The sequence below is a fragment of the Bacillus rossius genome, chromosome 1 (assembly GCF_032445375.1).
Source record: "Bacillus rossius redtenbacheri isolate Brsri chromosome 1, Brsri_v3, whole genome shotgun sequence".
NCBI classification, from domain to species: domain Eukaryota; kingdom Metazoa; phylum Arthropoda; class Insecta; order Phasmatodea; family Bacillidae; genus Bacillus; species Bacillus rossius.
The window spans coordinates 337,131,207-337,155,959 of NC_086330.1; the positions used below are offsets into that span (position 1 = coordinate 337,131,207).

The 24,753-nt window shown below is 37.5% G+C and overlaps 1 protein-coding gene across 1 annotated transcript in view; it reads left to right on the forward strand.

The window, feature by feature from the left end:
* The window catches only part of LOC134528093 (agrin), a 143,748-nt gene that overhangs the window by 77,748 nt on the left and 41,247 nt on the right, over nucleotides 1–24,753 (forward strand). Inside the window, exons 2-6 of the mRNA XM_063361347.1 lie at nucleotides 9,031–9,159; nucleotides 13,149–13,296; nucleotides 17,569–17,730; nucleotides 23,121–23,264; nucleotides 24,434–24,592. Coding sequence (XP_063217417.1) covers nucleotides 9,031–9,159; nucleotides 13,149–13,296; nucleotides 17,569–17,730; nucleotides 23,121–23,264; nucleotides 24,434–24,592 — 742 coding nt within the window. The remainder of the gene's footprint in view (nucleotides 1–9,030; nucleotides 9,160–13,148; nucleotides 13,297–17,568; nucleotides 17,731–23,120; nucleotides 23,265–24,433; nucleotides 24,593–24,753) is intronic.

Consider the following 24,753-nt stretch of genomic DNA (forward strand, 5'->3'; position numbering starts at 1 on the left):
ATATTTCTTGTGTGCGTGTGTATGTCACTGAACTCCTCCTAGACGGCTGGACCGATTTTGATGAAATTTTTTGTGTGAGTTCACGGGGATTCGAGGATGGTTTAGATTCACAATTGGATATTTTATCTCGATTCTGAGTTTAAAAAAAAACTAAAAAAACACGCTTTGAAAGCAAAAAAAGTAAGCATTGTTGATAATTAGCCTCCATGGCTATGGGCTTTTGCATTGTTGTTGCCTTCTGCGTAAACATGGGAAAGGTTTTTGGTAACGGCAGTGGCGTGCCCAAGAGGAGGGGTATGTATAATGAGAAGATACAAAATGTCCAGCGTAGAAATACTTACCGCCATATGTACATTTGGGCAGGACATTGTCTGTCGGGTCCGCTAGATAGATATACATAGAGAGATAGAGAATTGAGGATGGTTTAGATTCACAATTTGGTCCACTGGAAAATGTTTATTTAACTTATTTTTCATTTATAAGTAGTTGTTAATTTTGGAATGTTTTACATTCGATCCGGTAGACTGCGCTACCATCGCAGCATCAAATATTAAATATTATTCTATTTTAATTTCAGTTTGTCCCGACAGTTGGTGCTGCGATCAAATTGAGGAAAATATTTGAAATTTTGTGTTATTATTGTGTTGGTTTAAGTCGTGTGCTAATTAAAATATTAACTATGGATAGAGTTTGAAGAGTTTTGAAGTGTTACTAAAAAACGATACGTTTTGCGAATTTAGGTTGGAATCGAAGTAAGTATATTTTGTATAAATTTTTTATCAAATTTACACGTGAGTTTTATTACAACCAACCTAACCTAAACATTTATTTGTGTAGCTCATTAATTTCATAATAAAGCTTTTAAATTATTTTTATTATTCATTATTATTCATGTGTGTGTACAGGACAACGTATGTCGGGTCTGCTAGTATATTTATATAAATGTAGCATTTTATTTGTATTTTTCCCAAAACTATGCTGTAGAATTAACAGCATTTTGATTGTATTTTTACAACAACAAAAAATCTTGGCAGTTGGTTACTTAAAAATATTGTATCAATATTTTATTTTATTTTTTACTATTGACGATTCCTTCTCCATACCATTGTGTGTTTAATATATCTATGACCTCGCTGCTGACGGGTAAGCAATAAATATCCCGAAAACTTTTTTTTTAATTGAAAATCTCTTTTGATGTGTATCATCTTAGATCTTTATACACGGCATTTTGTATGAGTTATTTACGGAAGTCGCATGGAACGAAAATGTGTAACCACGGTGTCGGATGGCGTGATCCAAAGTTCACAAAGCCAAAGGGAAACTTTATAGTATTAACTAATTAGCGAATTAAAAAAAATGGGCAGTATTTTAATAAAATTCCTTGTCGAAAATCAGGTCCAAAACCAGGATTTAGTTGTTGTTTTTTTTGTTATTCTCTTTTATTGGAGCCGTTTCATTTTATAGTTTAAAATTTCTGTCTGCCAATAAAATAATTCAAAAGTCGATGTAGCTTCTCCAGCAGCAAATTCTACACTGTTAAAAGTTACAGTAAATCTATGCAATTTTCATCTAAGAATTTAACTCAAATAAACAAAGAGTTCTTCGTAATTTAAAATAACTGACTCTTCGTAGAAAATACGCCGTATTTCGTCTTCCAAATTGTATGTTTCGTTCTAAACAAAGATAAACACATGCATGGACACATACTGCATAATATACGGTTTTTTTAATGTTTGTTTAATATACTAAGAATATTCTATGGACTCATGTTCAAAGTAAGTGAGCTCGGTGTCCGTAAATTCTCAAAGATAGCTGTAAATTTACGAATATAACTGGATGATTTGTAACAGGCGTTCTTCATGAATTGAAGGTGAAAAATTTTAACAGTGTAGTGGCAAGTGTGGAAACTACGTGTGATTCGCGTCAGCCCATCACAGTTCAAATAGACGAAGGAAAAAGTTATATTTAGTATTAACTGTTTAATGAATTTTAACTAATGGTCAGTATTTAAAAAAAAAATTATTGTCAAAAATCAGGTCCAAATCCGAGGTTTAATATTTTTTTAAAGTCTTTTTCGCTTTTATGGGAGCCGTTTCATTATGGAGTTTAAAATTTCGTTCTGTAAACCGAATGGTTTAATAGTTGACGTAGTTGCTCCGGCAAACGAATTTTAGCGGCGGGTGCGGAAACTACCTGTGACACATCATGAAATGTAGTTCAAACACAATATTCCTATATTTATCACGCTCGGCAATATTTTAAAGAATTCTACGTTAAATTTCGTGTCAGGGTTTTCATTTTTTTTTTTTTTTAAGAAGAATCCGTCACTCTTGAATCGCACCCACTCTCGGATGCGAGCGACAACGTCACAAACGTCTGCCAACTACTCATCTGAATGCACCCCGGCCGCTTGTACACGATGGAACATACAGATGGCCAAAGCGTGCCTGTTGCTACCCACGGCAGTGAAGTGAAACGGGTGGAAAACGGTTAAACAAGCGCACGTCTGCGTTGATGCATTTGCGTGCTAAGTGGGCGAGAAACACCATTTATTTGTCACATATTATTTGTCAGATGTCACAACCCACAATAATTTCATCGAATAAATTTTGCTGCAGTAACAAAATTCGCAGTGCACAGAAGAAGAAAAAATTCTGTATTTTACAAATGATACCTTTGGAAACCAGTTGCTAGGAAATAGTTTGTAATACGACAACGCAAAGCCTAAATGCCTGAGTAAGATCCCGAACCCAGTATTACTGTTAACGTTTTTTTGTAGTGATACATTTATTTTCGTGTAAATGTAAGAATTTACAAATATCTGTAATTTTACATTAATATTTCTGTTCCATTAACTAAAAAACATTTCAGCGTGCTTGTAGAATTTTGTTTAATTAAACATAATTTAGACACCCAATATTCTATCTTAAATAATTTCTCTGTTATTTACAATAAAAATATTGTTCTGCTCCATCTTTAAATACGAATTTGAGACCGTAAGTCGTATAGAGGTTTTTCACCTATTTTGTTGGGATGAACCTGCAGTCGAAGTTTGTGGGTCAAATTTAGACTCATTCTGTATATAGGTTAAAAATTCTGAAGACCTAATAAGTTACTGAATGTTTTATTAAAACTTCAGTATGGTTCTAGTGCGTTCGTGTAAAATTGAAGTTACCTCAGTGTCCGTAAATTTACGAAGATACCCGTAATTTTACGACGATGATAATTTGTATTATTTGCAAAGAGAGTTTAAAGGGAAAATTTTTCTGCAACGTACGCAGGATTAAGACTTCCGAGTTGTATGTTCCGTTTTATACAGGATAGCTCAAACATGAGCTTGGAGGGAATATAAGAGTGATTATTGTATATTTATGAAATTATTTTTCAATATTTGTTTTTGCTCTCCAAACTGTTGTCTTCCGAGTTGAGTAAACTGAGCAACCTTAACTTTAAGAATACCCCTGTACATTCCGTAGCCAAGTTTTTTCCCTCGAAAATTTAAAGAAGGTATCCTAAATTATTTGTCATCGAATATGTCGTGTTTCGCAAATGATTTTAAATAATTGCATAATATAACCACACTTAAATGTTTAAAAAAAATTTTCACTTAATCCTTATCTAATGGTTTTTATGTCTCATAGGCAAATTGTGTCAGTCCTATAGCCCGTCCCACTCTTAGATTGCAGTACACGTCTTATGGCGCGCGCTGTTGCCAAATCTCTAACACATTACGAATTTCAGGAGATGCGTGTCTTTGTAATTTGGATCGAACAAGAAGCATTTTAAGATATCATATCGTAATTTATAATATTTTATACTATTACACATATAAATTTGTAATAATGCCACTTTTAAGTAAATTTCAAATAAAAACTACCTATTGTAGACGAAAATTTATTATAGTTTTCTTTTCTGTTCTAAAAATCCCATATATATATATATATATATATATATATAATTATATATATATCTCATTTTCATGGGCCCGATAAATACCGTATTTTTGGACAAGTCATGTCCAAAATTATAAATAAAATACGGTAATGGAAATTCTCGGTCGAGTAAGTTATGGGAAAAATCCGAACAATTGGTTCGAAATGGGGAAGATTTTTTGAAAAACAGAAAAATCGCAACTCCCATAATATGAATAATATCGAATCCGTTTTAACGTATGATAACTCGGATTACCTAATGCCGAAAAATGTTTTCTAAATACATTTTTGATACGACCAGCCATAACTGCATGGGTTCGAAAAAAATTTTCACCGGACAAAAAAAGTAACTGCCTTAGTAAACACCTTATCAAATCTGTTTAAATTGTTTGTAATAATATCATAATTATTTTACAAAACTTTGTCTAAAACAATGTTTGGTAAGATGCTTGGTGTTGAGAAGGATAGAAAAATAATTCAAAATTTTGTACCATGATCGCTATTGAATTCCTTCGTATTTATTTCATACATTTTACATATTATGTTCAAGAATCGATTATAATATTTTTTGTTGACTAAGGAAGCCATGTATTTGAAATTGCTTGTAGGACAGAACCCCACTTATCTAAACACACGACCCTGTTTCCTCTTACGACGGCAGCGCGCGCTCTTGTACTGATAAGACACATCTTTAACAGCTATTTCCACGGAAACTGTAGAAGCAATTGAGATGGGGCTGCTTTTAAAAACTAATTTAATTCATTGTGAACATTTTTCTCGCTTTCGTCCCCCATCTATCTTTAAAAGAAAAAAAAGTTTTCCGCGGGTCAACTTTTTTATGTGTCAGTTTGTGAGAAAATGCATTTCAATATATTAAAAAAATTATTTAAGTGAAACCTGTACAGTTTTTGTCTTAACATTTGTTCGGTGGCGTCCTAAGGCATTAATTTACTAATAAAAAAAATCTGAATGAAATACACAAGTTGGTTTTCTTTTTTTTGATGTGAAACATATCGGAATACTTCAAAACAGTTCGCAGCGAATAAGTTATGTTTTTTAATTTTTTAGGACACTTAAAATATTGTTAAGTATTCAAACTAAGCATTGCCTGATGCGTATTTTGATTCTATACAATATGAAAAAAAGCTTGGTCCAAAAATTAAAATTTTAAATTTCGTTTGATATTTGGCAACAACGCACGAAGAAACAAGGACAGTGCTAACGGCAATCGGCGTGTGTTAGAGAGAGAGAGAGAATGCGCCCATTTACTTCCACACTGCAATCTAAGAGTGGGATGCTCTTTAGCTTGTAATCATGTGGCATACAGTTTTGTAACTTTCCTAGAGAAATTATTCAATTTTTAATATTTCATTTATAAATAAAAATTATATTTTACCACAAACGTGAAAATCTCAGGTTTCAAGTTGTTTATTTTTTGGCAAAACCTAATTTTTATTACAAAATAAAGAGTTTCAAGACGAGAGTTACATACGAGCAGTTAATTCAATTATTTCACGCTGTCAGTACATGATAGGACATTTGCCTTTGAGATCATAAAAACCATTAGATACGGATCAAGTAGAAAAAACCTTTAATAAACAATTAAATGTTGTTATATTATTTATTTAAAATAATATGCAAATAAAACAACATATTAGAAGCAAAATAATTTACGAAACTACCCTCTAAGGTGATAATTAGGGGTAGGTATATTTCGCGTATGAATAGGGATGCTCATAAGACTGCAACAGGGTATGCCTGCGCTAGCGATTGTTCCTTTGTGATTGGCGGCCGTCTGCAAAAGAAGCCACTGCCTTATTTGGCCGGGCCAGTCAGGACGCGTTTTCTTCCGCACAGTATGGCTGTAATTCATGTGGCGACATGTGATGAAAGAAACCAAACAAATTACGAAACATATAACTACTATGCTCTAGTGTTTTAATACACAGCTACAGTGTATTTTTTTTTTACATGGAAAAGAAATATTGAACTAAAATTACAGATATTGCTAAATTTGCAAATTTACATTAAAACAACTGCATCGCTACAAAATAGCGTTCGCAGTGATACTGGGTTCGGATTATAACGAGGGCATTTATGCTTTGTGTGGTACCAGTAGCTCCAATATTTAAATTTATTTGTAAACCGTCCCGTCCCCCCCCCCCCCCCCCCCCGAAACGAATAGCTTTCCAGTATTAACTGCGTGCGTTAATTAGCATAATAAATCGAAATAAAGTCCCATTGTTGAATAAGCGTTTATATTTTCCATGTGCTTGAATGAAACAGCATTTAAAATATAAAATTATGCGCCAATTATCTTAATAAATACTCAGTATTGTCTCTAAAAAAAAACCCGTGTTTCCGTAGTCATGTGTTGTACAAAGTTACAATATATTTCTGGTCAATTGGTTTTTAAAAGAAATTTTTTTTTGTGGGAATTTTTTTCTGGGAATGTTCTCGCGGGAAGTGCGTGGCCCTAGCGACGGTTGGCAAGCGTGGAGCGAGCTGCTGAACCACGGAGAGAGCGTCACGCCCTGAGCCGCTGGGGTTCCCGCGGAGGCCACTTTCGGCTTCAAGGTCGACCTCTCCCACCCGGAGACCGGCCAATCACTTTACCAGACCCGCGCCGCTGACACCTCGTGCTGTCGCGGTCCACTTACATCCACGAACCTTAGTTCATCGTCTGCGTTAGCACATCGGGCGCCTGTTCCGCAAACGAGAGAATTATTTTTTGACGTGACAACGTCTAATAAATCAATGAACGCCGGCTGCACGCACGAAAAAGTGTCCTGTTACGTACATTGTCCCGTTACGCTCATTGTACGCTTGCGCCGCATCTATCTCTCTTCCACTCGATTGGAACAACCATCGATTTGACTTTTTCGAGGCACATTAAACTTGAAACACACCCATTCTTTTCCTACTTTTCCTATCATCGCCCTATCCTTAACAGAATAACACAGATTGGAAGAAGTTAAATAGCAAACATGTATAAAAGTTATAGTTAAAATAATCTCTTCGTTAAAGTAATAAACATATTTGAATTAATGAGTGCAAATAAAAGTAAATTTATCAATTAAATTGTAGATGTCATTTCACTCCTTCTTTGTATCCATACAAAATAGTGATAATTCAATAAAGCTGATTCAATTTTATTCATAAAATTATGCAATCATTTCATCAATGTTTTGTTATGACGTTGTCACGTTAAACTATCGTCCGTAAACCAACATTACAGACAACAATTTTTTTATTTCATCAAAAATTGTAATAAAAAAATCTCTTTAAATCACGATTTGTTACGAACAGTCGTTCCACATACATTTTCCAAAGCTCTCATAACGAGACAAAATTTATAGTTTGGTGTTATACACTTGTAAAAAACGTTTTGTTGATATAAAAAACTTGTATGATATGAATTTAATTAATTTCATGGTAATAATTATTATTGTTCTGTTATTGCATACCTTAATTTATGATCCTGCTTTACCCTTTTATTGATTTATTTTTAATTCAGTAGCGGAATAAATATACCAAAACATCATTCTAGACAATTATATAAGTTTTTTTAATGTATACCACTTCATTTTTCAGGTAGGTAGGAAATTAGTAGTTAGAAAAAAGGTATCTCCTACGAGTTTATTAGCGAAAATATTCAATTACATTTTTTTAATATCCTACAAGAAAATCACACGTCACTACAAGTTTACAAGAGTTATTATGTGAAAAATTTGTAACTGGGTACTTCCACATACTTGTACAATTTAACTTGTTCGTTTCGAACTCTCACTTGTGAAATTAGCCCCATGATGTTTTTTTTCTTTTCTTTTTGAAAGTGGGGTTTTGAAGTCTCGTCATCAATATAACGGTTAGACTGCAGTACAGAGTAAATGGAGAATACTGCATACCATCGTTATTCATAAAAGTTTAAAATATACCATTTGTAGATTTTTCCAAGGCCATAAAATTTTGTCTATTGACACAATTTTTACATTTTTGCTTATTCTGGTATAAAAATGCTATACACTCATTTTTTCACAGGAGATACTATTTTTAGCAGTCAGTCAGTATAAAAAAGGCGTTCTGTAAAAGAATGTGCTATGCTCAAAAGCGTCAAAACGTTTAATATTAAATTATATAATAAATGTCTACAAACATTTATGAAACTACGGTGGCATCTTTCAATTACATCTCCTTGGAAATGAAATAATGAATATTATCAGATAATAATCTTGCTTTCGCGGCAAAAAAAAAATTAATCAGAGCGCCCATTAGACTGTAATATGGTATGTATGAGCTGGTGGGTTCTTATTCGTAAATGGCGGACGTATGCGAGAGAAACCATTGCCTTATTTTACCAAGCCATTCCGTATGCACTTGCTTCGGCGCTGAAGAACTATGATTGGTGTGCTGAAAGTAGGCATGAGCCTTCAATAAAATCAACCAATCACGAGGACCAGAATTTGCTGCGGTGTTTTACCTCTCAGCTAATCTTAGAATCTTTTCAAGAAAAATACATGCCCCAGCCATGTCCCACAGTAACGAACTGCGTCAGTATTTCACCTGGAGTACAAGCTCTGCAAAGTTTCGGTAACTTGCAATTTTTTTTTGTTATTGGAACAGAAATATTCAAGTAAAATTACAGATGTTTGTATATTTAAATGAAAACAACTTAATCACTACAAAATCGTGTCCGCAGTAATAATGTGTTCGATTTATTACCCGGGTATTTATGCTTTGTGTTGAACCAGTACATCTAAGGTAAAAATCTTTTGTAAACAGTTCCTTGAACAGCTTTCCAGTATTAACTGCGAACATTAATAATTACAATAAAACAAAATAAAGCCCAATTATTGAATATTCGACTATTTTTTCCTTGGTTTGTAAAAAAAATATATGTTTGAATTAAACATCAATTTAAATATAAAGTACTCAAATACCTATTTCATATTTGCAAAAAAAAATACCATAGCCATGTGTTGCATGAGGTTGCAATATTTTTTTCTTGTAGTGTTCTCAAACAGTTTCTTGGCAACTGGTTCCCAGAAGTATGTTTCCCGAGAGCGCAGGAAATGACGGCGATGCTGTTTGCTCGCAGCGGCGCTGGCGGCCAGGGACTCGTCCTGCCCCAGGATCTGTCCGCCGGACAGCTCGGACCCCGTCTGCGGCTCTGACGGCGTCATCTACGCCAGCCAGTGCGAGATGAAGAAGAAGACCTGCGGCAGAGGTGAGTGTCCGTGCCCGAGCCGGCTTGTTGGCCGCGGGAAGGGGGGATCACAGCACAACTGCCTCGTCGACAGAGATCGGAGAATTTCTTGGATTCATTCATAGATATGCCGGAAATTAAAAAAAACTATACATTAGGGCTTACTTTACTATTAGCTCACAGTTTATCTTGATGTCTCTGAACCAATGACGGACTGTCGAACAAAGAAGCATAGAATCACAGACTACCCAGTCGGGACATCACTCGTGTCATCAGCCGATGAACATGTGACATATGCGCGAATAAACAGAAAGTTGTGAAAACTATCCTAGAGATCAGTGTTACAGTAATTTCTTTTTTTCCAGGACCTAAATTTTTAATCTAAAAAATATATTTTCTACCCTGGAGACTAGAGAAATGCATAGTTCATGAGGATACGGAAATTTCGCACATCCATTGAGTCTCGAGTTAGAGTGCAAACCTTCTCACTCTCGCACTGGGATCATGATTGGACCGAAGTTATTTGGACACGACGCTCTACGACCATGGGCCAACGATACCCAGCTATAAGAGGAGTAAGTGAATCAGGTTGTGCCAATTTTTGCCTTTTATCCTGGTTGCACATGTTTAGTAAAAATTTTCTAGGTGTTTATTATTGGCTTTTTGGTCCTTCAAAACGTTTCAAATGAACCGTGAACCAGTCAAAAGAGTCGTTTAAATGTACAAATATTTGCATTACATGCTGTCGCCAAAAAAATGTAACGAGGATTTGGCAGGTCTTTTGGCAATGACTCTGGAGAACGGTAGACGAAAATACACATGACGATAAATAGTCGGGAAAACTACTAACTACAAATATTTTAATGACATTTAACAAATGGCATACAAGTCTGCATAATGTAGCTGGTGCAAACACAAGGGGACACCCGAAAATTTCACGAACTCGTTTGTCATCAGATTAAAATTCAAAAAACCCTAATGAGCACTCTGCCAATTTTTGCTATTCCGTTGGCTGATTTCTTAGCGAAAACCAATTTTGTTGGATTTTTTTTCCTCAACCTAAATAAAACTAAAAGTATTTGTTCTGGAGGGCTCTGGGTCAGGGAGGACTCTAGGTGCGTCCCAGGCCGAAGGATTTACGCCTAATCAGCCATGCGGAGAGGGTTGCATACAGCCTGTGCTCTGCTCGGGGATCGGTAACAGGAATGGCAGCGATTAACGGCGTGACAAGCTCTCCTATCTTAAGGGGCCCGCCTCGTCAGGGGTGTAGGTGTGCTAGTGAGGCGGGATGATAAACGCGACGCTCGCTGGTATTTCTAGCGCGGTACCGCCTCTAAGCGCAAGGCTCTGAACTGGCGCGCAGTCAGGATAACTGTGTAATTTGAGCGGTGACCGTAACATTATATGGCGGAGAAATGAAGATAAAGGTGTAATGAAAGTTCCTTAAGTGCTTTCAAGAATCTGTACCGGTTGTTTTACGCCTGAAAATTTACTCTGAAAACACGCGTTTTAGCCATTTTTTTACCTCTTCTAAAAATACAGCGTAAAAACTCGATCCGAAATCAAAAGTACTTTTCGGCCCTCGGCGAACTTTTAAATGCTTTTTTTGTAAACAGACCCCCACTCGGATATCTTGAGCAGTTTGCAAGTTGCGTTGTTTTCCCTGAAGCTCTGCGCGCCGTGTGCGTGCCCGGGCAGGCGGGGCCCTTAAAGCTCTAGGCTGTAGCTGGACAAGCTGGGAGAACCCTGGTCGCTGGGCAGGGCAGGTCTGGCCTCCAGGATAGAGCCGGCACCGCCGCACCGGACGTCGTAACTGGCCGCCGCTGCACGGACCACAAGGTCGCCGGCATTCCCCGACACTCGCCGATAGCCGCTCCTCTTCGGGGAAGCTGCGCCGCGTGTTTCCCTCCCCTCTCACTGTCTTTTCTTAATTTGTAATTGGAAAAAATCACGTAAATTTACAGATATTAAAAAAAAATTATTATTGTGTTTGCACTTAATACAGGGTGCGGATTCTTACCCGGGCATTTATGCCTTGTGTTGCCCCAGAACCTGAAGTAGTTAAAACGTTATTTGAAAACCGTTCCCCTGAAATAGCTGTGGGTCAATCGGGAAGCACTCCCCTCTCAGGCGAGAGTATCGAAAAGGCAGGGGAACTCGCAATGACCTCAGTAGGTGACTGCTCTCTGATGATGGGCGACTGCAACGTCGACCGAAACGTCGGTGATATATATATATATATATATCTTCGCCTTCGACGCGGCTGCAACCCAGAAGCCAAAGCAACTCCAGACAATGGCCGTGAAAGCCGTTGATAATTTAAAAAAAAATAGAAATTAAAGATGTTGGTCAAGTTCGTTAGTGGAAAAAGCAAGCCTAGGATGTAGAAATTAGGAAAGTTATTTTGTTTTAAAAATCTTGTTGACTTTTTCCCCTGGAATGCCATTATTTTAACGATAGCGTTGACATAGGAATAGAAACCACGACATTTCGCAACAGTTCCAAGACCATAGATAATCTCGAGGGTGTGCAGTGGTTTTCTGAATCTTCAGGGGCATCTATCTGCCTCTGAAAGCGCCCGCAGGGACGTAGCTTCCGCCACGCTGTCTCCAACAAAGGCGAGCCGCGGGGCGCACAATGGACCGATCCCCAGCCTCCGACTGGTCACGTGACGATGCCCAGAGCTGCTCAAGGTTGGTCGGGCCTCCCGGGTGCGTCGACCGCCCAAGGAGATGCCGGCCAGTCGCGACTGCCGGAACAGTTGCTGGGGGAGGCCCGGGGATACTCACTGCGGTCCTTATTGGTGGCGAAGTTTAGGCAATACCCCTATTCTTACGCTTATTACTTGGGAGCAGAAGCTTGGACTGTATACAAAAGATGTGCCGGGAAATTCAGTGTACTAGGTATGAAGTTCATGAGAAGAATGTTAGCATTAATAAGGCGAAACAGGATCAGGAAAGATATGATGCAAGCAAGAGCAGGATAGACCTTTAATGAGAGCATTGAAAAAAAAAAGAATGAGATCGTATGGACACGTGCAGAGAATGAGAAAAGAGAGGCTGCCTAGAAAAATGATGGAGGTGAAGCACGCAGGAAGAAAACCCCAAGGATGAACAAGGAGAAGAAGGTGGGAAGAGCAGATAGTTAAAGGAGTGTAGGAGAGAGACGGAAAAATGAACAGAGTGAAGGAGGAAGGTTGGCGAAAGGACAGAGGGATATTGAGGCATTTTACTTTTCTAGCCCAGCCGCCGGCTGGATGCAGTTGATCATAATGGTGATGTTGATGATTAGGAATGATTAATAAGTTATTGAATAAGGTATAAGTAAAAAATGTTATAAGTTATTATAATTAATAATTAATTTCTAACGTTTATGACCAAAACTTTATCATCTTAAATCTACTGATTGTTTAAAACTTTTGAAGGACCTCTATGTAACTTTTTATTTTTATACCGACTATCAGGAAATCTGAAAAAAAAAAAAATTCGTTGTTAAGATTCTGCCTCACACGCCAATTTGTTTAGTTTCTTTTTTCGTTTTTTCGACATTTTATTTAAGGACTGTTTTTAAAAAAATTAACTCGCTACCTTCTTTGTCGTTCTTTTGCAAATATTTTCAATACATATGATTTTAGTGCAATATTTTGAGTGTATAAAAGGTGCTCAAGTCTTCGTAATTATCATCATCGCTTGCGCGCAATTCTAACGCCCATGAATTTACACCGAGCGAACATCTGTGTGAAGATATTTGTGGCAGAACAACAGATGTATGTAAGGGAGGTACCGGGTTAGAAATATAGAAAGGCCCTTGAACAAAAAATATGATGAAAAAAAAAACTATATTTAAATGATTACGGAATATTCCATCGGTGGACCTTGTTTGGTTTTGTAATGCTCGTTAACGTGCGGAGTTAATACTGGAAAGGTGTTGAGGGAACGGTACTGGCACAAGTGGCCGGGTGACGAGCGAGAGTGAGTGTGTGTGACTGTGTGTGTGCGTGCGTGCCGCAGGAGTGCAGACGGCCTCCAACCCGGGGCTGTGCATGCAGTCGCAGGGCTCCAGCTGCGACCACCGCTGCGGCAAGGACAAGGACTACGTGTGTGGCACAGACGGCCACACCTACCTCAACCGCTGCACGCTGCAGGTGGAGATCTGCAGGCGAGTGCCACATCCACCTCCCTCCCTTCCCCCCTCCCGCATCCCGCCGTCCCTCCGCACTTTTGCTTTCCAGAAGTTTATGTAAGTTTAAAAAAAAATTTAAAGAATAAATACTTACTTAGAAATCTACCTAAGGCTGTAGGCCAGTTAAAAAAGGGATTTTTAGGGTATATTTCAAAGTAATAGGTACTACTTATATTAGTCGTTACCATGGGGCGACTTTCGGAAAATATTTTTTTTTAATTATTTTGCTATACTTGTAATTGTGAGCTGATTATCCAATGGGCAGCTACCATCTCTTCCAGCGTCCAGCCTGTAGCCTGTCAGCGAATATTAGATTGTAATGAGATGTGGAGAGCTTGGGAAGATATTTATTATGAATTGTCATGCCAAAAAAAAATTGAATAACCAGCTCTCAATTATAAGTATAGCAAAATATTTTTTTTAAAAAATTATTATTTTCCGAAAGTCGCCCCATGGTAACGACTAGTATAAGTAGTATTACTTTGAAATATACCTTGAAAATCCATTTCGCCACTGCCTACAGCCGTAGGTAGATTTCTAAGTGCCTATTTATCCTGTAAATATTTCAGAAACTTCTATATACTTCTGGAACATTTTAAGAAGTTATTTTACACAACGTATTTATGTTCTCAAATATTACAAAACATGATCGATCACATATGTATTTGACTATTTTTTTCCACGCAGCGAAATTATCACGAATAATTTTAACTCAATGTATCCAGCTTTAAATTGTTCAGAACGCAACATTGAATATCTAGAAGGAAATTTATATTATATGTTAACTAAGATAATTATTTTTTTATTTGAAACACTATTTTTCATCCCTTGCATTTAAAACGTGGTGGTATAAAAATTTGCTTTGCACCAAGTTTTAAAATAATATTAATATGGGTTAAAATAAATTTAAAGGAATTAGATACAAAGAAACTTTTGAATTATTTTAATATCAACCCATAATTTTAAAGTAATAATTCGTTTTACTAAAGAATCTTTCAGCCAAAGCCCTAGATGAACAAATTTAGTATACACAAAATAAATTATAACGTATAAGATAGTATATCTATTTTAAACAAGTAATTATTTGTTTTTACTTTCAAACCTTGTTATTTCTACCGCTTGCAATAATGGGTACGTAAACAAAAATCAGAATGGGTTCGGTAGTGAACCGGGTAGGGAAGTTTTATTTATTTTCTCATTCCAATACCACGTTATACAACCCCTTGAAATACTGGTTTGTATTATCAAAAAATGTTTGAGACAAAAGTTTTATATAAATAATAGACGATTTTAAACAATTTTAAAGAATTGGATAGCGTGCCTTCTAAGGGAGTTATGATTTCTTTTTGTTATTCAACCCCTCTTTATTCCAACTCCTTACAGACATGGTAGGTCGTTTAAAAAAATTTCAGATAAAAGTGGTTGTTTTACAATAAAACAGAACTTATTTAACAGTGTACATGGTACGTACATTATAATTTATTTTTTAATTTATACCCCTTTATTTTATCAACCCCCTGCAACCTTAGTTCGTTTTATAAAAAAATTTCAGACAAAATTTTAGATAAAAATTATAAGATTTACAAACAATTTTAACGGATTTGAATGTTTACATTCTAAAGGAGTTATGTTGTTTTTTTTTTAATTCTACCCCTTATTTCTTCAACCCCTTGCAGCAATGGTTCATCTAAGCAAAAATGGTTTCAGACAAAAGTTTTGGTTAATAGTAAGATTCACGCGATATTTTCGTTGCGGTGTTGATAGACTTGTCTGAAAATTATCTGTATATTGTTAGACATATTGGAGGTTTAGTTTGTCGTCAGCTGTCAAAAATGTTAAATTTGTCCAACCACAGACTCCTGGTTGGCGACTTCCCGCCGCACGCTGGCATTATGCTGGTAGCCGAACTTGCAGGCGCATAACCTGCGTTTGCTTATCGGACTTGTTGAGCCTTTGTCTGAAGCTGAGTGTTCCTCTCGCAAAAACAATATTTAACATTTGTAAAACATTGCTACACTTTATTCCATTCTTAAAACAACTTTTAATGCAAATTCTCGGATGTATTTCCTTAAACAAATAAATAAAATAAACAATAGCCAACGGTACCAAAACACATTTAACTTTTTTGACAGCTGACAACAAACTAAACGTCCAATTTTGCTAACAAAGTACAGCTACTTTTCAGACATGATTGTCAACACAAAGAAAAAATTCCGCAATTCTGATTAATACAACCCACAAAAGTACAAAGTTCTAGTTATTTTTGAACACACTTCGTGTGTGTGTTTGTGTGTGTGTGTATATATGTACATATATATACATATATACATACATATATACATACACACACACGTTATCGTTCATCTATGTTAGGTCCTGAACTAAATAAATGTACGTGTATCTCTGAATATTGTTCGCCCCTGCATTCAAAACACTACTGAAAACAATTGTTAAGAAAAACATCACTAGCCGTATAACATTTTTTTTGTCTTTTCTTCTTTTTTCATCATCACTTTTATTTAGATCCTATTTCTAAAATTTTAACTTGATACCTCTTTTCCATTAATTATTCTGGATGATGAATAGTTAAACATTCATCATGGCGTGAAAACAGAGCCATGATAACTTTCATTACAATTTTTAAGAAACGTTAAAAATATTTTTTACAGTGTATGTTAAATAACCTTTAAAATATCTCTGCATTTATTCGGCTCAAAATAAAAACAAGTGAAAAAAATATATATCTGGCTTTCTCGCCATTATGACAGTTAAACTGTTATATAAATGGCTGGAGTCACAATTATTTCGCTTGCACATTTCACTCTAGACTAGACTCAGATACCCTATACAAACAGTTCTCTCATCGGCTGCTAGTCTGGTCAACTAGAGTGCGCACATTTGAGTCACTCTATTTATCTCTTTTCGTCACGTAGCTCAGGGTTAGCTATACAGCATGTACCAAAACTACTGGACGTCAAACATCAAAGTAAAGCAGGCGTAAACGTGCTTCAAGTCGTCTTTTCAAAAGAATCAAAGCCCTTACCGACAGCTCGACAGTATTGACCAGAAGGAAAAAGAGACTCGGACAGTTCTCATTTAAAAAAAAACTCGCCTGTGATGTATAACATCTAACCTCGGTAATGAACAAATTCACGTGTTATCATGTTGCAAATGAACTAATAACACGAAAATTGGACTCTAAAATTAACGTGAAATTCTTTGGAACAATGCCGAGCGTGATAAATATATGTAATTTGTTCTCAACTTCATTTCTGGATGTGAATGAGACGTATTTTTCACATCCGCCGCTGGAATTCTCTGCCGGAGCAACTACACCGACTATAAATTCATTCGATTTGCAGATCAAAATTTTAAACTGTATAAAGAAACTGCTAAGATAAAAGCGAAAAAGGCTTGAAACAATACTGAATCCTGGCTTTGGGCCTGATTTTTGACAAGGAATTTAATTAATATTGTTAAAATTCTTTTAACAGTTAATACTATAAAGTGTTCCTTTGTGTTTTTTAACGTTGGTTCGTGACATCCACCACAGATGTCAAAGCCGTGGTTGTTAGTATTTCCGTTCCTTGACTTCCGTCGCATTCACGAAATTACTTCCACCAAATGCTGTATACCGATGGCTAAAAGTACTTCCAGTGCGTCACATTCTTCGGTGTGTAGTTCCAAACGTAATGGTTAATGACCCCAATAAACGCCACGAGCACTTCCGACCAAAAACATGTCACAAGGAGGCGATAAAGTTGGACATCGCATAAACCTGACTAGCTGGTCGTAACCGCCTCCAGGCTTTAAAGTGCATAATTCATGACTGTACCTCTGCAACGGTGACAGCTTTGCAGTGCTTCAACAATAACCGATCACCCAACGAATTTACGGCACTGAGCGCATGCGCAGAACAGACTATAAAATATTACTGAATTTATTTTTATAATTATGTTTACATATTATTCACAATTACACTATATGTGCCAGGAAAATAAATGAAACACTCACAAAAGCTATTTTTTGTGTGTGAGTGCTAATAGAGTGCAATATTCTTATAATATGTATATTACAATATAAACAGCAACACAACATATTGCAAAATGTCACCCAAAATAAAAATAACAATCTAAAATCATAAGATTTCAAAAAGAAAGAAGGGGGAGGGGGTAGCAGTAGAGCTGGTACAGGCTATAGAATGAACGAAGGAACGGCTGCAGGTGTGAACGGGCTGTTTTCCCGCAGACTGGGCATCCAGCTGTCGCACCTGGGACCGTGCAACAACATCTCGGCCCACCGGGAGAACTGCCCCGTGTCGTGCGACCAGGCGCCCGTCGACGGGCCCATCTGCGGCTCCGACGGCAACGTCTACAAGAGCTCGTGCGTCATGAAGCTGCTGACGTGCGGGTGAGTGCTGTCGTCGTCCGCGGGGCGGGATCAGACACGCCTCGGGCCCCGGTTCTACAGTGACACGGATCTCACGGAACAGAGCTTCTACAATTGCACCCTGACGGAGACGGACACGTACGCTGGACGTCGGAACGTTTACATGAGTGGAGGGGGGGGCGAAAAGATGTATCACACCAACCTCAGTCCTAGAGCGGGGGGTCCGGGGGCCCTCCCCCGGAAAAAATTTGGAATTTTAGATGCAAAATTATGCTATTTCATGAGTTTCCGAACCAAAATATTAAAATATACCATTCCAAGAATTTGATGACGTAGTATGTATTAAATACTACTCTGACAGTAGATGTAGTACAATTTAAATAATATACCATCTAGGAATTTTCAATCATTTTGCAGTATATTGACAATAATAAATTTGATTTTCTAACCAATGTGATCATCAATGCAACGTTTGTAACTACTGGCTGAGAAAAATACTACTAGGATCAAACATTTACTCTGGGAAAAGGAGGGGGGGCGAAATGCTATTCTCGGCCCCCCCCCCCCCCCCCAAAATGCATAACAACACGGGGGCGACTCGCCCCTGCTGCCCCCTCCCCTCTGTTCCGACGTCCCTGCACGTACGGATCAGCTCGGCAATGGCTGAGCTCTTCCGTTTACGTTGCTCCGTGCGACCAATAGAAGCCGAACTCTTGGATGTGGTGGTAGCCATGTTTGTCTATGTTATACATACGTTTAAAATAATTGTTGAAGTACAAGAATATCTAGTGTTCTAATATTACTTTTTCGTTATTTTTTAAAAATTTTAAATAAATTATGTCCGTACTATGATTACGAAGTAGAATTTTTTTGTTATAAATTAAATTTAAATTTTTATTTATTTATTTATTTATTCAATTTTTGTTCTGTAGATCCCATATGGAGGTAAGTACTCCGGGATATAGAACAAGTCAATTAATACAAATATATACATATATACAAAAAAACTGTACAACCACAAAAACTAAATATACCCCTATTACACAGTACTTTTACATTTCAAAAGTAAGAAAGAGAGATTAAAATTTAAAAAAAAAAATACATGGGTACATAAAAAAGAACATGGGTACACAAGAAATTGTATAAACTGAAGTAACCTTGAAATGGAATCTCATTGGTTGTCCCTTTTTTTATAGTTCTGTGCATTGTGGAAGCAGCAGACGCGATAGTGGAATGTCCTGGGACGTCTCCGTTTCCGTGTCATTGTATAACGGGCCTAAGAGGCCAATACTGGAAGAATACCCAACAGTTCACAAGGATGAAAGCCACAACCACAACCCGAACTGTTCCGAAGTTTACCGAAGTAATAATGTTAGGTTCGGTTCGGTCAGTTTAATAAATAATAGTTCTTTTTTTTTTTTGCAAGGAGGGTAGGTTATGTTAGGTTATCTTAACCAAAATGAAAGTTTGGTTGAGTTAGGGTTAACATTATTTAAAATACTCTATGGCCAAAATTATACGAATTTTTGCAAAATGGTGGCTCATACCAGTAAATGTCGCGAACTGATTGTGTCGTCACAGCCATGGCGAGCCGCCTGGTTGCCCTTGGCCGTGCCTGGCAGCGAACAAGGGGCCCGCGGATAGTCCCAGGCCGCGAATCCCCGCCCTTAACCTCTAGTTGTCGTCTAGGTCTCTGCGGTTTTCAGTGTGGCAACGATCGGAAAACTTCGGAGAACTTCGGAACTGTTCGGGTGCGGCTCTCATCCCTGTGAACTGCAGGTTTCTCGATACCGGACAGCTCCCCTGGGCGATCAACAGTTGCGACTGAGCGAAAAAAAAATAACCTAGCGGCAAGAGACGTGACTACGAAAATATTTTATACACAAATTGCAAAAAAAAAAAAAAATTGTATGTTCCATTACCTGGCGTCAAATATAATTCAATTCTGGAGATTTCGTTCACCCATAAATGAATATAGTGTTTAAAAAAAGTTTCTTTCTAAGAGAAAAATATGTTTGTCTTCGTTTTCATGATGATGATGATATCATATGTGTTACACTGATAACTACAATGCCTATACTGCCATCAATCGTATTGACGTAACAATAACGCCAGGTTTTCACACAAAATTTTGGATATGTCCAGTATCAGTCTCTAGTATATTTTTTGCGAGACCACTTAATTGTTACTTGTAACGTTATTACCGATTATCATTAGATATAGATTTTTCAGTTGTTTTTTTGTGACGACACACTGTCAATAATTTCTTAATGGTATAGCATAAGGCTTCTCAAACTATAAAATATTGTTTCATCAGTATGGTAATATTGGGCATTTTGTATGTAACGTTTCCAATATGAAGTAAAGGTGTCCTTGAGTCAAAAGAGAGGAGAGAAAAAACATATAATTCTAAGTTACCCGAGCGGTCGTAGCGTATTTTTACATCCGTAGTAATCTCGCAATCGAGATGTATTGACGTCGTGATGATACGATGAATGTAACAGGAAAAAGAATAATCCACCTGGCCGAGTTTTCCAAGCAACAACGATCGCTGAGACTTTAATGGGTAAACAACGAGCAGCTTTAAAATTAGTCAACGAACGAACTACGATTTTACTATAGCGTTGTTTCTGTGTCAAATTTTAAATGATGTTCCCTTCAGTTTATTAAACTTACTTCTAGCTTTAAGGGGGTGCTTCTTCATGATATGGTTTGCATTTCTATCACAAAAACTCATTTCATGTTTCTTGGCTGTCAAAATCGGACCAAATTTGAGAATTTTGAAATGCCAGGTAAAATTAATTAATATTTTCTTAAAGAAATTCAAACCATTTCTTGAAGTAGCCAGTTGCATTGCATATAAACCTAATAAGTTTCAGTTCTGCATTAAATTAAATTCTCCTTATTTGTACAACCCAAAAACGTTAAAAATGTAACTTTGGTAGCTAATTATGTAAAATGTATGCGCTGTATAAATTTTTCATTTCGTGAAAGTTAAACACTTTCTTAAATCTACATGTTTATCTGTAATTACTGTAAATATAAAATCTTGATCTGAAATAGGAGGCACCCCCTTAACATTTAAGCTAATGTTCGTATTGCTAATCAACTGCTAACCAAACTTTAGAACAGATATCAAATCCACAGGCTAATAGGTCGATGTTTGTAATATTGATATTTGTACAGTGCAGTATGACGCGACCATACTTGCACGCACTGTGGTGTGCCTCATCCTTAGTCTGCAGAATGCATTTAAATAGGCATTTACTCTCTCTTCCCAATGCACAATGTCTGCTACTAGCATTGTCCTGATTTCGGTGTGCTCTGTTATCAGATATTCCCATATATAACAACAGTTTTAGACACACCTTTATAATGTAATTAAATTTTGTACATTTTTCTAAATCGTTATGTTTTTAAAGGAAAATTTGGAATGAGAATTTTGGAAATATTTTGTTTTGTTTATCTACAGATATTTTTCATAATAATGAGTAGGTATTAAACTTTTTGTATTTGTTTCAGCATAGCACATAATTAAACGGAATGCCTTGTTATTAATAGTGACTGACTACTACAAATGGTTTCCCCTGTGAAAAAATAATGTTTAACATTTAATTATTTTTTGTCATAATGACTACAGCTGTGGTAATACAGTCAATAGACACTAATTTAGAGTCTTAAAAATTCAAAAAACCATAAAATAAGAAATATATAACATATAATAATTAAAGATGTATAAAAAAAATTTAATGTTAACAAACTGGAGAGTATAAATCTGGCAACAGTCATCGCCATTTACTCTGTACTGCCTTCTAAGTGTTAGACAGATTACAGCTACGGTTTGTTTTGCTAAGCAATCGCTTGCCACAGTGAGTTCAAGTTCAGAAGAGGAGCCCACCCCATAGGCTAATGGGCTCATGTTTGTAATAGTGATGATTAGGGCCATGTATATTTCTTTTGCTAAAGAATTCCCAGACCAGCTTTAGGTTAAAACACTCTAGCATTGCCTGTGTTTTGTGACTCGCTAGGTATTATTTTTTGGTATACCGAGTAGCACACCATTCTTATAGTCATTCAGTGCGGAAGCAAACGCGTCCTGAATGGCCCAGCCAAACAGGGCACTGGCTTCTCTTGCCGACGACCGCCAATCACGAGGAAGTAACCGCCGGCGCGGACATAAACATACTGCAGTCTAGTGGGAGTTCAGATTTTTTTGGCGGTAAACAAACTTCTCCTAGTAATCAGTACTCGCAGCAAGCGCGTGTTCACGAGTGCAAACAGCGACTAATCAAAGAAAGACGGTAATACGAAAAGTGTTGGGACTAGGGGTTAGCGACTGAACGAGTATCGCGGTACAATTATTACCCATGTCTAGGTTATGTTTACTAAATTTATCTGCGAGATCTTTGAAATGTGTTCACGCACATTTTTTTTGTAGCAGTTAGACGTCTGAAATTTCAGCTATCCGAGCCGACCAGTTATCCGATAACCAGCCAAGTCACAAGGCTAGCCACCCAGACGTAACTAATACTTGAGCAGGTGAACGATGTGTGACTCTTTGAGATGTGCCGGATCCCGTTTGTCAGTGGTCGGAACTAAAGAGAGACGAAATTAACGATACTTTTAAACGAATCATCTCATGGAAAACGTTAAAATGAATCGGATCGGCGAACTGACCACCAAGCCCTTGCATGCAGAAGCGTAGCCAGGATTTGTGTATGGGGAGGGGGGGGTTAAGAAGCATGGTCCCCCCCCCTTATTAAAACGGGGTGTGGGGGGGTCCTCCCTCGGAAAAATTAGGATTTTAAGGTGTAAAATAGTGCTATTTGAGCAGTTTTCGATACTTAACTTTAAATATTGTAATGGTAGAAATATAATATATTTTTTAATAAAAAAATTGTTTGAGTGATGAAGTAAGAAATTAATTAAAGATATTTTAATCAATCCAATTGCCTTCTCCACGTCCACTCAAAATCATAAATCATGCTCGAAGCTCGACAATACAAAAAAAAAAAGGAATAAAAATGGTTAGGTTTCGGCAGAACTGGCCTATTCCTGGAAACAATTAGCTTTAGCTTGAAGAGTTACCCAGTCACCACCTGCTTATAATTACCGCGATGGTTAAATACAATAGGTGTAAGATATTTGAAAACTTGGGACCCGTCACTGCCGTCACAACCTTATAGCTTCTGCTCGCGACAGGGGTAGGGGAAGGGAACGAGAATCGGTAGGGCTCGCTTACTCTTCTCCTCCAGTGCAGTGGCCGGTGATAACAGTAAGACACCCAGGCTTTTAGCTAACCTGCTTTCAGATGAGAAAAAAAATAGGGGCTAAGGGAGAAGGTAAGAACCCCTAAACCACCCACCCCCCTGGCTACGCCCCTGCTTGCATGCCCGCCCGTCTGTCCGCAGCCAAGGGGTGGTGCGCACCTCCAGGAAGTACTGCCAGACGACCCGCCACTGCCGCGAGTCCTGCTGGAGGAACGCCAAGCCCGCCTGCGGCTCCGACGGCAAGATCTACAGCAACAGCTGCCGCATGAAGTCCAAGAACTGCGGGTAGGCTGCGTTCTGTGGTCCGGCACCAGTCGAGCCGCCCGCGTCCGAAACATGCTTCTTGTGTAACATCTCAGCCCTTGGTGGGAGTAATGTGTAACGAACCACGTCGCTGCCATCTGTGGCGGATGGCGCGAACAAAAGTGTATAAAATCCAACAGTTAATCTTTATAGGATTAACAGTTTGAAAGAATTTTAACAATATAAACAGTAATTTAATAAAATTCCTTGTCAAAACATTTCTTGTTTTTTCAGAAATTTCTCACTCTTATCAGTGCCGTTTCATTATATATTTTAAAATTTCAGTCCGCAAATAGCATTATTTGATAGTCGGCGTAGCTGCTCCGGCAGCGAATTCTATCGGCGGGTGCGGAAACTACGTGCGATTCGCGTCCAGATATGTGGTTGAAAACACAATTCGTCTATATTTATCACGCTCGGAATTATTTTAAAGAATTCCGCATTATATTTCGTGTCCGAGTTTCGTATTATAAGTGTATTTACAACATGAGGACACATGAATTGCTCGTTACCGAGGTCAGATGTTACACATCTCTGGCGAGTACTAAAAGACTGGCTCACATTATTATTTTTTGACGTGACAACGTCTAATAAATCGATAAACGCCGGCTTCACGCACGAAAAAGTGTCCCGTTACGCACATTGTCCCATTACGTTGTGTACCGTTACGCTCATCGTACACTTGCGCCGCATCTATCTCTCTTCCACTCGATTGGAACAAACAAGGATTTTACTTTTTCGAGGCACATTAAACTTGAAACACTCCCATTCGTTTCCTACTTTTCCTATCATCGTCCTATCCTTAACAGAATAAAACAGATTGGAAGAAGTTAAATAGCAAACAAGTATAAATGTTATGGTTAAAATAATCTCATCGTTAAAGTAATAAACATATTCGAATTAATGAGTGCAAATAAAAGTGAATTTATCAATTAAATTGTAGATTTCATTTCACTCCTTCTTTGTATCCATACAAAATAGTGATAATTCAATAAAAATGGTTCAATTTTATTCATAAAAATATGCAATCATGTCATCAATGTTTTGTTATAACGTTGTCACGTTAAACTATCGTCCGTAAACCGACTTTACAGACAACCAATTTTTTTTCCCCCGCTACTGTTATCGTTATACGCTCTTGTTGTTCGCAGGAAACACGTTTTCGAAGTGCCGATGGCCTTCTGCATGACGCACGAGCGCACTGCCAGCTCCTGTCCAATCAGCTGCGAGGCCCAACCGGAGAGACACACCTGCGGCTCCGACGGCAGCATTTACCGCAACGAGTGTGAGCTGAAGATGCTCAACTGCGGGTATGTGGCTGGCCGTCTTTTTTTTTTTTTGCCTAAAATTTTGGAAAATTTCATAACAAGTTTTATTAATTAAATGATTTTTTTAATGGTTATCGTAACATTGAAGACATATTTGGAGGACTTCGGAACATATCGACGTGGGTCAAAACTTTCTCAGCTTA